General features: G+C 41.3%; 1 protein-coding gene across 3 annotated transcripts in view; it reads left to right on the top strand.

Annotated features, from left to right (window-relative positions):
- Positions 1–1,552, top strand: part of SAP30BP (SAP30 binding protein) — a 35,556-nt gene extending 34,004 nt beyond the window's left edge. For all 3 annotated transcript variants that reach the window (XM_058166112.1, XM_058166113.1, XM_058166114.1), the window contains one exon: positions 338–1,552. In XM_058166112.1, coding sequence (XP_058022095.1) covers positions 338–519 — 182 coding nt within the window. In that variant the 3' untranslated portion in view covers positions 520–1,552. The remainder of the gene's footprint in view (positions 1–337) is intronic.
- The last annotated feature ends 13,922 nt before the right edge of the window (positions 1,553–15,474 follow it).

Below are 15,474 nucleotides of genomic sequence, written 5' to 3'. Positions count from 1 at the left end.
GATGCATTTTCCCCCTCTTAATTTTCTTTATGGGTTTTTGCTGTTTTTAAAAGTCGGCTTTGAGTTGGGCAGTCTTATAAATCTAAACAAATAAATAAATAAGGTTTCCATTGATAGAGTATCCATGAAAGTTTATAGCAACCATTTGTTAATTTCAAATGTGATGATACTGTCGAATTGGAAAACTCATTTGAGATTAATGATTCCCCCAACAGCATTTTGAAGTGGGATGGGATGACTTTGAAATCATTTTACTTTGGAGGGAAAGTAAATTTGTGATAAGGAGAATTTTGTCTAACCAAGCCTGTTGAAATTCATGCTTTCTTTTAATACACAGATGCACAGAAGAGGAAAAGCAAATGGGATTCTGCCATTCCTGTGACAACAATAGCTCAGCCCACCATTCTCACAACCACTGCAACATTACCGGCTGTAGTAACTGTAACCACCAGCGCAAGCGGCTCCAAAACAACAGTAATTTCAGCTGTTGGCACCATAGTGAAAAAGGCAAAACAGTAACAAGCACAGTAAAGAAACTGATTGAGTGACTGAAGCTTTTTTTTCAGATTTGACTGACACCAAAATCACTGTCTTTGAAATACAGAGGGACACTCTTTTCCTGATATGGAAATGAAAGACTGTATCAAAATAGGAAAAAGACGAGTGGACCGTCCTGTGTATAATGGAATTTTTCTGTGGAAAAAAAGCTCTTAAGCTTTGCTATGACTGCTTCCTACAGTACTGTGTGCAATGCACTGTCGCCATGTCAATGTTATACTTCATTGAAAACTGTATTACAATTGTCACTACCTTAGGATCTTCATGGAGTGTGAAGCTCTTTAAGAAGCTTTTAGAAGAAAAACTACTGAGTTGGACCATTTAGTAACATTTTGTTTCCTGTTTGCCTCCAAGAATTATAGGCAAGATTCAATACTCCCGTCAAAAATGTAAGAAGAAAAAGAGTATGTGACAATTCAGTTTCATGGACTAAAATGAGTTATTGCCATGCAATCATTTTAGATTAAATGTCACAAATCAGGACCTGGAACATTTTGAAAATTGAGACTTCATATTAGTAACCCTTCCTGTCTCTGGAGGATCTTTGTGCAGATCTGAACGCAACTGATAGGAAGGCTTATGTGAACATGAAATCAGATTGAATCTCTGTATGGTGACATTTTTGTTAGAGTTCTACATAAACATTTTAGATGTCCTTTGTGTATGTGTGATAGTAACGAAGGTTTCAAATAGAGATGTTTATAACTTACTGATTTCAGAACAGAATTTTCCAGAGACTTCCAGAACATTCTGTTCTCTCTCTGGACAATGCTGACCCTCCTCACAAACCATGCCATTTCGGGGGCAGTTAGGCAGTTTCAGAAGTAAATCCTCTGAACCACTACCTGTGTTCCCTACTTTCAAACTACATAATTGTACAATAATGCCATTTTCACCACTGTAATTACAAAAATGCTATCATTTTAAATTTGTATAAGCTTTCTTACTGGTTTGACTTAAATGTTGGAATATAAAAACAACTTTTGAAAATGCGTCTCATTTTTACTGCTGTCATTTGTTTTACATTGTAGCTGTCAGATATATATTACACTTAAGAGCACCCAGTGAATGTTAGCTTGGACTTGAATTGGGGAGGAGGAGCAGCATAGATTAAAGTGTTCAGCCAGGTTTTCTTCATTCCAACAAGAATAGACTCGATGCTATAAATTTAAAATACTTATAGGAGAATAAAGGGCCTCCTTTAGTCTTACCATCTGTTTTTTTCTTCAACCATTTGGGTCTCCTTGAAATCCTTCATGCAAGCCGCACGTGGATAGTACCTTTCAAGTTCTTTAGCAACTACAGGTAGTCCTTGACTTACAATTCATTTAGTGACAATTCGGAATTACAGAAACACTGAAAATAGTGACTTATGGCCATTTTTCTCACTTAACGACCATTGCAGCATCCCAATGGTCATATGATTTACATTCAGATGCTTGACAACTGACTCATATTTATGGCCGTTGCAGTGTTCAGGGGTCATTTTGCGACCTTCTGACAAAGTAAAGTCAAGGGAGAACCCAGATTCACTTAACAACCATGTTACTAATTTAACAACTGCAATGATTCACTTAACAAATGTGGCAAGAAAAGTCGTAAAATGGGACAAGTTCACTGAACAATAAATTTTGGGCTCAATTGTGGTTGTAAAGTGAGACTACCTGTATTATTATTTTGTGATAATTAGAACTTAGAGAGTGCATCCTTGACATTACAACAAATAGCTGCTCTTAGCATAATCCTTTTCTAAATTCCCTTCTAGAACATTTGACATTGGAGGCCCTCGCTGTATCTTGAGACAGTATATTTGTTTGCTCAAGGTTCCTTTTTATTTTCCATTATTTATGGTGGATGATCCTGGGGTTTACATTTAAAGAAAAAGAGGAAATCCTATCTGTTCAATTTGATTGACTTTTTTTCTAATTCCATTTGTACAATACTGGACAATGTAAGTAGTTGGGTCGTTGTTCAGAGATAAAAGATTCCTTAATGCCTTCAACTATGGCAGAGCATCCAATGTACTGGGAATTCAAAATTCAGGGAAATATTCAGAGATATATCTACCTTGAAAGTAGCCCATGTTGAACTATATAGCACAGTCAGACCTCAGCACTTGATCACAGAAAAATATTTATCTTATTCTATAACATGCTTTGTGATCTTTTTTAAGTCGTAAAATGTTTTGTAAAATTTGCCAGATTTCAATTCCATGGGTCTCATGATTTTGGATGCATTCTGCAAGTCAACTAGCACATTTGAGGCACCTTGGTTGAAACCATTTTGCCCTATGATGCCTCATTTCACCCAGTTAAAGATTACAGATACAAGAGATTTAGTAGTATATCGATAAATGCTTATATCAATAAATGCTTTTGGTCATGCTGTGCTCAGGCAAAAACTCTGTAGGCTCAAAAAACCTACAACTTTCTGCTTTCCAGTATTTATGCCCGGATAGGCTTTACTCTGAGGTTGCCTAGACTCTTTTTTAAATTTAGCATTACCTTAGTCAGTCCCCATTTTCAAATTTTTTCACCATCCCCGTTTTTTTACTTTTTCTGTGAGGACTTATCTGTTTGCTCCATAAGCTTGCACACAATTAGCTCAGGCTTCTAGCAAAAAACTATTTCTCCTTTCCCTGGCAGCCTGCAATGAGGGGGAAGAGGAAGGGCATAAAAGTGTCAAATATGAATGGGGTGTCAAGAGGAGGGGGGAAAAACTGGCTTTCTTCAGATGTACCCGCTATTGAAATACATTGAAATTCTAAGTATCAAAAAGAAACTTTGAAATAATGTGTGTCTTATATGTTACCACAGTCACTGGAGAAGAAAAATGCCTTTCCTGACTGGAATGATACATGCTGGAACTTGATTAAACCTAGCACATTAAAAAAAAAAGGTCTATAAGGTACCTCAGCAATTCAGGATGAACTGTCCGTGTTTTTATGAGGACACAAAGAAGAGTAAGTACATATAACCTCCGTTGCAATAACTACCATCCTATTTCTGTCCGGGTATAGTTCAAGGTTAATGAAAAAAATGCAGATTTTGCACAACTCTGCAAGTTTTCCCCTATTCTCCTGTCTCCACTGGCATCAATATAATGTTCTTAGAGATTAAATCAAAGAGTTACTGAGGGAGGGCCTCCTCATCCATGAACTTGTTTTCATGCCCTGATTGCCCTGGTCATCCCTCAGTGTCCAACCCTGCAAACATTTCAAAAGCTTTTACACATTCCTTCCTCTGCCAGTTTTAAACCACTCCTTTGTATAAAGTTAACTACAGGTTGGTCTGGAACAGATTTATTTTGCTGAGAGATTTGGCATTTCTTCCTATAAAGAACTCAATGGAAACTTGGGAAAAAATGAATACCCGTGGGTATAGCACTCCCATTTGTATCAGAGCAAAATTCAGAACAACCTGAAGGAGCATAGTTTCAGCCAGTGGAAAAAGCTCATAGAAGCTCAAATTTGCAGATTTGCAGAAGCTCAAATTTGCAGATGACACCAAGCTGGCAGGAATAGCCAACACTCCAGAAGATAGGCTCAAGTTACAGAAAGATCTTGACAGACTTGAACATTGGGCGCTATCTAACAAAATGAAATTCAACAGTGAAAAAAGTAAGGTTCTACATTTAGGCCAAAAAAACAAAATGCACCAGTACCGTATATGTGCTACCTTGCTCAATAGTAGTACCTATGAGAGGGATCTTGGAGTCCTAGTGGATAACCATTTAGATATGAGCCAGCAGTGTGCAGCAGCTGCTAAAAAAGCCAACACAGTTCTGGGCTGCATAAACAGAGGGATAGAATCAAGATCACGTGAAGTGTTAGTACCACTTTATAATGCCTTGGTAAGGCCACACTTGGAATATTGCATCCAGTTTTGGTCGCCACGATGTAAAAAAGATGTTGAGACTCTAGAAAGAGTGCAGAGAAGAGCAACAAAGATGATTAGGGGACTGGAGGATAAAACATATGAAGAACGGTTGCAGGAACTGGGTATGTCTAGTTTAACAAAAAGAAGGACTAGGGGAGACATGATAGCTGTGTTCCAATATCTCAGGGACTGCCACAAAGAAGAGGGAGTCGGGCTGTTCTCCAAAGCACCTGAGGGTAGAACAAGAAGCAATGGGTGGAAACTGATCAAAGAAAGAAGCAACTTAGAACTAAGGAGAAATTTCCTGACAGTTAGAACAATTAATAAGTGGAACGACTTGCCTGCAGAAGTTGTGAATGCTCCAACACTGGAAATTTTAAAGAAAATGTTGGATAACCATCTGACTGAGATGGTGTAGGGTTTCCTGCCTGGGCAGGGGGTTGGACTAGAAGGCCTCCAAGGTCCCTTCCAACTCTGTTGTTATGTTATGTTATGTTATGTTATGTTATGCTTTCTCTGGGGTGCTTCCCTTTCCCCACCTAGAGTGCTTCTGTTTGAGAGAGAGTATTATCTCCTATTCTCTATTGACTCACATAACTTGTTTCAGCTGTTTGGATTTCCTGAAGAAGTATTAGGGCAAGACCAAAATAATTCTTAAAATACTTCAGTCCACTTTTGTGATAGTCTATAGTGGTCTAAAACAGAGTTCTCCAAGCTTGGCAACTTTAAGACTTAGAACATTGAATAATAGGACCTTGGAGATCTTTTAGTCCAACCCCTTGCTCCAGCAGGAGACCCTATATCATTTCAGACAAATGGTTGTCCAGCCTCTTTTTGAAAGCCTTCAGTGATGGAGCACTCACAACTTCTGAAGGCAAGCCATTCCATTAGCTAATTGCTCTCCTCATTAGGAAGTTTCTCCTTAGTTCTAGGTTGCTTTTCTCCTTGGTTAGTTTCCAACCATTGTTTCTTATCTTGCCGTTTGGTGCTTTGGAAAATAGTTTAACTCCCTCATATCTGTAGGAGCCCCTCAAATATTGGAACAGTACTATCATGCCACCCCTAGTCCTTCTTTTCATTAGATTAGACATACCCAATTCCTGTAGCTGTTTTTTGTACATTTCAGCCTCCAGCCCCCTAATCATTTTTGTTGCTCTTCTCTGCGCTCAGTCTCAACATCTTTGTATGGTGGTGACCAGAACTTGATGCAATATTCCAAGTGTGGTCTTACTAAGGCTATGTACTAGGACTTTACATGATCTTGATTCTATCCCTTTATTAATGCAGTTTAGGATTGCGTTGGCTTTTTTTGGCTGCTGCCGCCGCACACTGTTGCCTCATATTTAAATGACTGTCCACTAGAACTCCACTTGTGGACTACATCTCCCATACTGGCTGGGGAAATTTGGGAGTTGAAATCCACAAGACTTAAAATTGCCAAGTTTAGAGACCCTGGTCTAAAATCTCAGAACTGCACTGTTTTGTTTGAACTGAGATAGACTATAAATAAAATGTTTTGGAGCTGTCTTTTTGTGAACACTGCCTAACACAACCTTCTACCACTTTGGGCCACTGCATTTCAATTATTTTATGATTAGATAGATAGATAGATAGAATTTTTATTGGCCAAATGTGGTTGGACACACAAGGAATTTGTCTTGGTGCAGTGTCTCTCAGCGTACATAAAAGAAAAGATACGTTTATCAAGAATTCTAAGGTACAACACTTAATGCTAGTCATAGGATACAAATAAGCAATCAGGAAACAATCAATATCAATATAAATCGTAAGGATACAAGCAACAAAGTTATTATGACTCTCAGAATCCCTAACCAGCAAAGCTATCTATTTAGTCCAGGGAAAATGACTGAAAGTGAGAAGTATTTTCTTGGAGGACAAAACCGTTTTTTCAGTATATCTTACCACAGTAATTGATGGGTTGCCTTTTTGCAATAACTCATCTTCCTCATCAAATTTGACACTTTACAAATTTCTACTACAAATTAACCTTTTTATGTACAAAGATAATATGTTTTTCTGGTTGCTGCTGCCTACTTTATTCTCATCTCTAGACTGTAAATCCTTTCAGGCAGGGCCAATGACCACTACTTGGTAGAGGGTCACTGACAAGTCTCTATGATTACATTTGGATGACACATTAACGATACAGTCTGTGATTAGATGTGAATGTGCCTGATCAAGCCATCTGGCTACCTGTGTCCTACCTTTGAGGTTATGCAACTCAGCATTATCTGCTGCTGGCTTACTGAAGAATTACTGGGTACTTTGCTTTCAACCCTTGCAAACTATGGAAGGAACTTAAAATGATAGGTTATCCTAGCATCACACTGACGTTACCGTTAGAAAAAAAACCCAAAGTGCTAAAACAGGAGCAATTAAGACATCAACTCATTTTGCCTTAGCCACTCGTCATAAAAACTAAAAACCCAACTGTTAAGAACAAGAAAATTAATAACTTTCAAAATGTTTAAAGGATCTAAGGGAAAATAAGCAGAGAGGTAAAATTACCTCTTAGGAAAAAATTCCATAAATACGGTTCCATCTTTGATAAGTTCCTGTCCATGCCTGCCTGCTTAGCTCTCAAGGCCACCAGGCTTATGAGCAGCAGCCCTTCTGCAGCTCTACAAACTACATGGCCAGATGAATAATCTCTAGAATAGAATAGAATTTTTTATTGGCCAAGTGTGATTGGACACACAAAGAATTTGTCTTGGTGCATATGCTCTCAGTGTACATAAAAGAAAAGATACCTTCATCAAGGTACAACATTTACAACACAAATGATGGTCAATATATCAATATAAATCATAAGGATTGCCAGCAACAAAGTTACAGTCATACAGTCTTAAGTGGAAAGAGATTGGTGATGGGAACGATGAGACGATTAATAGTAGTGCAGATTCAGTAAATAGTCTGACAGTGTTGAGGGAATTATTTGTTTAGCAGAGTGATGGCCTTCCAGAAAAAATTGTTCTTGTGTCTAGTTGTTCTGGTGTGCAGTGCTCTATAGCGTTGTTTTGAGGGTAGGAGTTGAAACAGTTTATGTCCAGGATGTGAGGGATCTGTAAATATTTTCACAGCCCTCTTTTTGAGTCGTGCAGTATACAGGTCCTCAATGGATGGCAGGTTTGCAAAAAACTGAATTTGTGAAAAGCTGTTGGGTTGCAAGGATTTTGAGACATTTCAGATGAGCCAAAGTTAGTGCATCAGTGCTTAACTGCTGAAATCAAATGATAACATTTAAGCCTGTTAAAAGCATCCCCAGAAACTTTTCCACTACAAAATTTCAGAGAGCTTCACATAGCGCTTCTCAGCAATTCTTTAAAATAGCTGCTTCTATGCTCCATAGTTGTAATGTGACTCCCAGAAAAAAAAAGTGTTTGCTGTAATGCAGCAATTCCCAACCTTTCCAGCTTGGCGGCCCGACATGTGAGTGACAGGCGCACATCTACTCACAGCTCCATTTGTGCGAGCGGCACATGCGTGTGCCCTCCACTCATGCGAATGCAGCTTCGTGCATGAGCAGAGAATATTTGTGCTCACGGGCAAAGTTCCAATTGTGCGAGTGGAGGGCACTTGAGCGAAGGGTGCTTGTGCATGCACGCGAGGGGAGGGCACTCACATGCAAAGTTCCATTCGCACAAATGGACCTCCGCACGCAAGTGCACGTGCCCTCCACTCACAGGAATGGAGTTCGCATGTGAGCGCAAGCGCCTTCTGCTTGCACAAGTGGAGCTTCATACATGCGCACTTGCCCATTTCTCCTGCGGTCCAGTATCAAACAGACTATGGTCCAGCAGTGGGCTGCAGCCCGGGGGAATTGGGGACTCTTGCTCTAATGAGTTGCCAACCAGAGCTACATAAGTCTCCTTCCGATCCAAAAGTCTGCACGGTTTTGACATATATTTTTAAAAAACGTTCCGTTTCTCTTTCATTATGTGGGGCCAGTCCCTGACTTCAGATTGATTAAACTTAAAACAGTACAGGTAGCCCTCAACTCACAGCAGTTCGTTTAGTGACCATTCAAAATTACAACGGCACTGAAAAAAGTGACATGACAGCTTTTTACACTTATGACCGTTGCAGCATCCCCATGATCACATAATCAAAATTCAGATGCTGGGCAACCGGTTCATATTTATGATGGTTGCGGTGTCCCTGGGTCCTGCGATCATTTTTCGAGACCTTCTGACAAGCAAAGTCGACAGGGAAGCCAGAGTCACTCAACCATTGTGTTACTAACTTAACTGTGTCTAGAAATGGGGCAAAATTCACTTAACAAATGTCTGACTTAACAACGTAAATTTTGGGCTCAATTGTGGTCGCCAGTCGAGGACTACTTGCATTGTACAAATATAATTCTACTTCCACAGCTTGCAAACTATTTACTTTGTTAAGCCGGCTAATGAAAATAATGCCTGAAATTGATGCAAGAATGGGTGTCCTTGCTTTGCGCGTGATGAAGTGTCTTAATCAAGAGCTGAAACTATCCAGTGCAACAAAATCCTTTCTGATTTTCTCCCGCCTTTCTTTTTCCACGGAGAGGAATCTATTTGGCTCCCTAACTTGGAGCCAATTGACATTAAGGAGCCCTGATCTTAAACGCATAGCATGAAATTGCGCGGAAGAGGCAATTTAAAATCAGGCTTCTCCAGTCTGCAGCCATGGGCTGCATGCAGTCCTCTGAATCCTTTCCTGCAGCCTGCAGCAACAGCTTTTGTAAGAGCTGACGACACCACCTAACAAGATCAAAGCCCTGAGTGCTGTACCAACTTGCAGACTTGGTCACCAGAAACACTCAGAGCAGCCTCACCGCTTTCCTCAACTAAGCCAAGCAGACTTCCTGAAGCAGTTTGGCCGTATTTATTTATTTATTTATTTATATTTATTTATTATTTAAATTTCTATACCGCCCATCTCCCAAAGGACTCAGGGCGGTTTACAGCCAGAATAAAACAATTAATATAAAAATTAAAACCAATTTAAAAGCGAGAATTCAAAGTTGGCTGGACAATATAAAACCAATAAAAACCCCATTTAAAAACCATTAAAAACCATTAGGCCAGTCCTGTGCGATGGAACAGAAATGTCGCGTCGAAAGGTCCGGAGATCAGGGAGTTGGCGGATACCTGGTGGTAGCTCATTCCAGAGGATTGGTGCCCCCACAGAGAAGGCCCTCCCTCCCCCTGGGGGTCACCAGCCGACATTGTCTGGCCGACGGCACCCTGAGGAGACCCTCCCTATGGGAGCGCACTGGTCGATGGGAGGCCGCCGGTAGCAGCAGGTGGTCCTGTAAATAACCCGATCCTATGCCATGGAGCACTTTAAATGTGGCAACCAACACCTTGAATTGCACCCGAAAGACCACCGGAAGCCAGTGCAGCCTGCGCAGGAGGGATGTTATATGGGAGCAATGAGTCGCTCCCTCTATCACCCACACGGCCGCATTCTGAACCAGTTGAAGTTTTCGGGTGCTCTTCAAGGGGAGCCCCATGTAGAGAGCGTTGCAGTAGTCCAGACAGGAAGTGACGAGGGCATAAGTGACTGTGCATAAGGAATCCCGGTCTAAGAAGGGACGCAACTGGCGAATCAGGCGAACCTGATAAAAAGCTCCTCTGGCGACAGCCGTCATATGTTCTTCCAACGACAGCCGTGCACCCAGAAGGACGCCCAGATTGCAGACCCTCTCCATGGGGGCCAATGACTCGTCCCCCACAGTCAACGATGGCCTCAGCTGATTATACCGGGATGCCGGCATCCACAGCCACTCGGTCTTGGCAGGGTTGAGTCGGAACCTGTTTTTCCCCATCCAGACCCCCACGGCCTCCAGACACCGGGACATCACTTCAACGGCTTCACTGGGGTGGTTAGGGATGGAAATGTACAGCTGAGTATCATCAGCGTACAGATGACACCGCATCCCAAAACCACGGATTATTACCCAAGTCATAAACCTGGTGCCCCAATTTCTCCCCCGTCCAGCAGTACTAGCCTTTGTAAACTTCTGCCCCCTCTCGTACTCTGGTGGGCACTGATTTGGAAGCAGGGCTGAAGGTTCTCTGAATGTCTGAATGACCAGACATCCTGAGAGGACCAGGAAAGATGGGCTAGAATGTGGCTCTGGGGTTGTCTTCTACCAGGAAAAGATCAGGAAAGACAGAAAATATACAAGCAAGCAAGATCTTTCTGCTAGGGGCAGGCAGACAAGCAGACGGGGCAGGCAGGCAGGCAGGCAAAGAAGAAAAAGAAGGAGGGAGGGAGAGAGGGAGGGAGGGAGGGAGGGAGGGAGGGAGGGAGGAAGGAAGGAAGGAAGGAAGGAAGGAAGGAAGGAAGGAAGGAAGGAAGGAAAAGAAGGAGAGAGGAAAGAAGAGAGGGAGAGAAGGGGAAGGAGGAAGGAAGGAAGGAAAAGAAGGAGGGAGGAGGAGGAAGGAAGGAAGGAAGGAAGGAAGGAAGGAAGGAAAAGGAGGGAGGGAGGAAGGAAAAGAAGGAGAGAGGAAAGAAGAGAGGGAGAGAAGGGGAAGGAGGAAGGAAGGAAGGAAAAGAAGGAGGGAGGGAGGGAGGAAAAGAAGGAGGGAGGGAGGGAGGCTATGCTTCAGAAGGGGGAGAAGGGGGAGGATGCAAACCTGAAATGAGTTTCCTGGATTATAACATTGTAGATAAGATCTTGGGAAAATATTACATACCAGCTTAATAATAATCTTAAATATGAGTCTTCTGACTAATGCAAAATCTGCCAGCTAAGTGACCAAAATGAAATAGATCTATTTATTCAGTTTCTTAGTCAGGTGTTTAAATTGATTAAATGTATGATTAATAACCGTCAATCAATGCTGTGATGATCTTCGTTTTCTTAATTTTTGACTCATTAGAGACTTTTGAATAGATTTATTTATTTTTTTATTTATTAATCAAACTTTTATACCGCACCTGACATCCACAGAGAGTGGTTGCCCTGAAATCAGAGGGTTACCAATTTTCTTTCCCTCTTTGAGTTCAACACAGCTGGAAATATGACTTCGAGATGACAGTTAGCAAAATAATCAAGTTGTCTTCTTTTTCCTTCCAGCACTCTTTTTTCTACTGAAGATTTCAATCTCTACTCTACTCCTCCCCAGGAGCAATCTCTACTGAAGATTTCAATTAAGAAGTCGCATTAAAACTCCTCTGCCTTCAATTTTCCTAACAAATATACGCTCACTTGCAAATAAGATGGATGAAATACTCCTCTTAAACAAATACTGTTCTGATTTTCACAATTCAGCAGTCCTATGCTTCTCTGAAACCTGGTTAAATGAATCAATTGAAAATAGCAGCCTGAACATTCCAGGGTTTCAGATTGAACGATCAGACAGGACTCCAGAAACATCTGGTAAAAAGAAAGGAGGAAGCTTATGCCTATATATTAGCAGAAACTGGTGTCAAGATTTTAAAATAATTTACAAATTCTGTGACAATAATTTAGAGACTCTATCAACTGCAAACCTTACTATTCGCCTCGTGAATTTTCCTCATTTCTTCTAATTGCTGTTTATGTCCCACCACAAGCCTGTGTAAACAAGGCATCACGAACTCTAGCTGACCAAATCATGGAGGCTGAAGCCAAACACCCTGATTCACTGGCCATTGTTTTGGGAGATCTAAACAAGGCAAACTTAAGGAAAGAGCTACCAAAATACTTTCAGCATGTCAATTGTCCCACCAGAGGCAAGAATACTCTAGACCATTGCTACACAACACTAAAAGATGCTTATCGGTCTTTACCACGTGCAGCTGTAGGACACTCTGATCATTGCATGATTCACCTTGTACCTGCTTACAGGCAAAGACTTAAAGCCACAAAACCAATAATTAAATCAGTGAAGACCTGGACAGAGGAATCAAAATTAAAGCTACAGGCATGTTTTGACTGCACTGATTGGAATATTTTTAAAGATACCTCTGCAGACCTGGATGAACTCACAGATACTGTAACATCATATGCCAGCTTCTGTGAAGACCTATGTGTACCTTCAAGGAACTTGCGAATATACAGTAACAACAAACCTTGGTTCACACCTAAACTTAAGCAGCTATGACATTCCAAAGAGGAGGCCTACAGAAAAGGTGATAAAATGCTGTACAATCAGGCCAGAAATGCACTAACAAGGGAGATCAGAGCAGCAAAAAGAAGCTACTCTGAAAAGCTAAAGAATCAGTTTTCAGCAAATGAACCAGCAAACATGTGGAAAACTCTTAAAAATATCACCGGCTATGGCAAACCTCCCTCCCAGGCTGAAGGTAATCAACAACTGGCAGATGACCTGAATGAGTTTTACTGCAGGTTTGAAAGGAAACTACAGCCACCTATCTCCACAACCCCCATCTCAGACACACCAACAACAGCCAAGCCTCCTACAACTGACCCCATTTCATTGGATTCACAACCCCTAGTGATCACAGACAAAAGCCAGGAAAAGCTCCAGGCCCAGACAAGATAACTCCTTCTTGCTTAAAAGTCTGTGCTGACCAATTGGCCCCCATCTTCACCCATATTTTCAATAAATCACTAGAGATGTGTTATGTTTCTTCTTGCTTCAAACGCTCTACCATCATCCCAGTGCCGAAGAAGCCCACCATCAAGGAACTGAATGACTACAGACCAGTTGCTCTAACATCTGTAGTCATGAAAACCTTTGAAAGGCTAGTGCTTTTCTACTTGAAAACCATCACGGATCCGCTGTTAGACCCCTTGCAATTTGCATACCGAGCAAACAGATCAACAGATGATGCTGTTAATATGGCTCTGCACTACATCCTACAACATCTTGAGTCTCCAAAGACCTATGCAAGGGTCCTTTTTGTAGACTTTAGTTCAGCATTCAATACCATCATTCCAGACATTCTTCTAACTAAGCTAAACCAGCTACAGGTACCAGAACAGACTTGTAAGTGGATCACAAGCTTCCTAACAAACAGGAAGCAGCAGGTGAAGCTAAGCAAGATCACATCAAATACCTGTACAATTAGCACAGGGCCCCCCCAAGGCTGTGTGCTCTCCCCACTTCTCTTCTCTCTGTATACCAATGACTGCATCTCCAATGATCCATCTGTTAAGCTACTGAAGTTCGCAGATGACACAACAGTGATTGGTCTCATTCGAGATAATGACGAATCCGCATATAGACGAGAGGTCGAACGACTAGCCTTGTGGTGCAACCAAAACAATCTGGAACTGAACACACTCAAAACTGTAGAAATGGTGGTAGACTTTAGGAGAAACCCTTCCATACTTCCACCTCTCACAATGCTAGACAACACAGCATTAACAGTAGAAACCTTCAAATTTCTAGGTTCTATCATATCGCAAGATCTAAAATGGACAGCTAACATCAAAAACATCATTAAAAAAGGACAACAAAGAATGTTCTTTCTGCGCCAACTCAGTAAGCTCAAACTGCCCAAGGAGCTGCTGATTCAGTTCTATAGAGGAATTATTGAGTCTGTCATTTGCACCTCTATAACTGTCTGGTTCGGTTCTGCAACCCAACAAGAAAAACACAGACTTCAGAGGATAATTAGAACTGCAGAAAAAATAATTGCTACCAACCTGCCTTCCATTGAGGACCTGTATACTGCACGAATCAAGAAGAGGGCCGTGAAAATATTTACAGACCCCTCGCATCCTGGACATAAACTGTTTCAACTACTACCCTCAAAACGACGCTATAGAGCACTGCACACCAGAACAACTAGACACAAGAACAGTTTTTTCCCGAAGGCCATCACTCTGCTAAACAAATAATTCCATCAACACTGTCAAACTATTTACTGAATCTGCACTACTATTAATTTTCTCATAGTTCCCATCACCAATCTCTTTCCATTTATGACTGTATGACTATAACTTGTTGCTGGCAATCCTTATGATTTATATTGATTTATTGACCATCATTTGTGTTGTAAATGTTGTACCTTGATGAACATATCTTTTCTTTTATGTACACTGAGAGCATATGCACCAAGACAAATTCCTTGTGTGTCCAATCACACTTGGCCAATAAAAAATTCTATTGTATTCTATTCTATTCTCTATGGTTCCTTTAGGTAAGTCATATAGTGGGGGGGAGGGGAAGAACTACATATAATTAACGTTACTTTGAACTTGAATGGCTGTCTCATTAGGGTAGGGATTGTGAGCCATGGTGACTAACTTTGATGTAAGATAGTGGATGTGCAGAGGCTTATCTACAGCACAGTCATTTCAGATTTGTGAGTTTGGTGGAAATAATATGCTATTAATGAGTTCCTACTGATGGCACAAAAAAACCCCTCCACCAACGAAATGAGAGGGTAGAAGGAAACCCTTTGCTATCTTTCTTGTTTGTTTTGTTTTTGTCAACTGCTTTAGATCTTGTGATTTTAGAGGGTGTGGTAGAAAGAGGGAGGGAGGGGGGTGCTTGTCCTACATTCAACCACACTGGAGAGATTTGGGATTCCCAACTTTGAACAGAGGTGGCTTTGGAGGAGATGAGGGAAAGGAAATCTGTCATCTTACGGGTTCCTAGAACTCAGTTTTACAAGGCTAGAACTGTATCCAAGAGAACCAGCCATCAACTGCCTAAACAGGACGATTCTTTAGTGATCAGCAAGTTAGTCCCATGAAGTCTGCAAACACTGGGAAACTGAATGGATCATGGTTTTGGTCCAAGAATACTGTAGACTGAATCAAGAGACTGCATGCATCTGCTGTCCTTTCACCCACCACCGTAGAAGATGTATAAAAAAAGAGGACACCCAAGCCATCAAGCTTTTCTCCGGCTGTGGAGGAAGCAGAATGTTGGAGATGGTTGATTCTGCTGCAGCTTTGGTGACCTTTTCTTGGAGGGTGGTCCTTGGACACAAATAGCAGGGAGGGAAAACACAAAACCCCCATCTTGCTTCGGTAGCACTGGGAGCTCAGAGGGAAAGATCCAGAGAGAGAGAGAGAGAGAGAAAATTGAATTGGAAAATGAACTTCGAAAGCTGCCCTGCAATCTTT

This window comes from Ahaetulla prasina, chromosome 2 (genome assembly GCF_028640845.1).
Source record: "Ahaetulla prasina isolate Xishuangbanna chromosome 2, ASM2864084v1, whole genome shotgun sequence".
Taxonomy (NCBI): Eukaryota; Metazoa; Chordata; class Lepidosauria; order Squamata; family Colubridae; genus Ahaetulla; species Ahaetulla prasina.
This window is presented reverse-complemented; position numbering and strand designations above follow the sequence as displayed.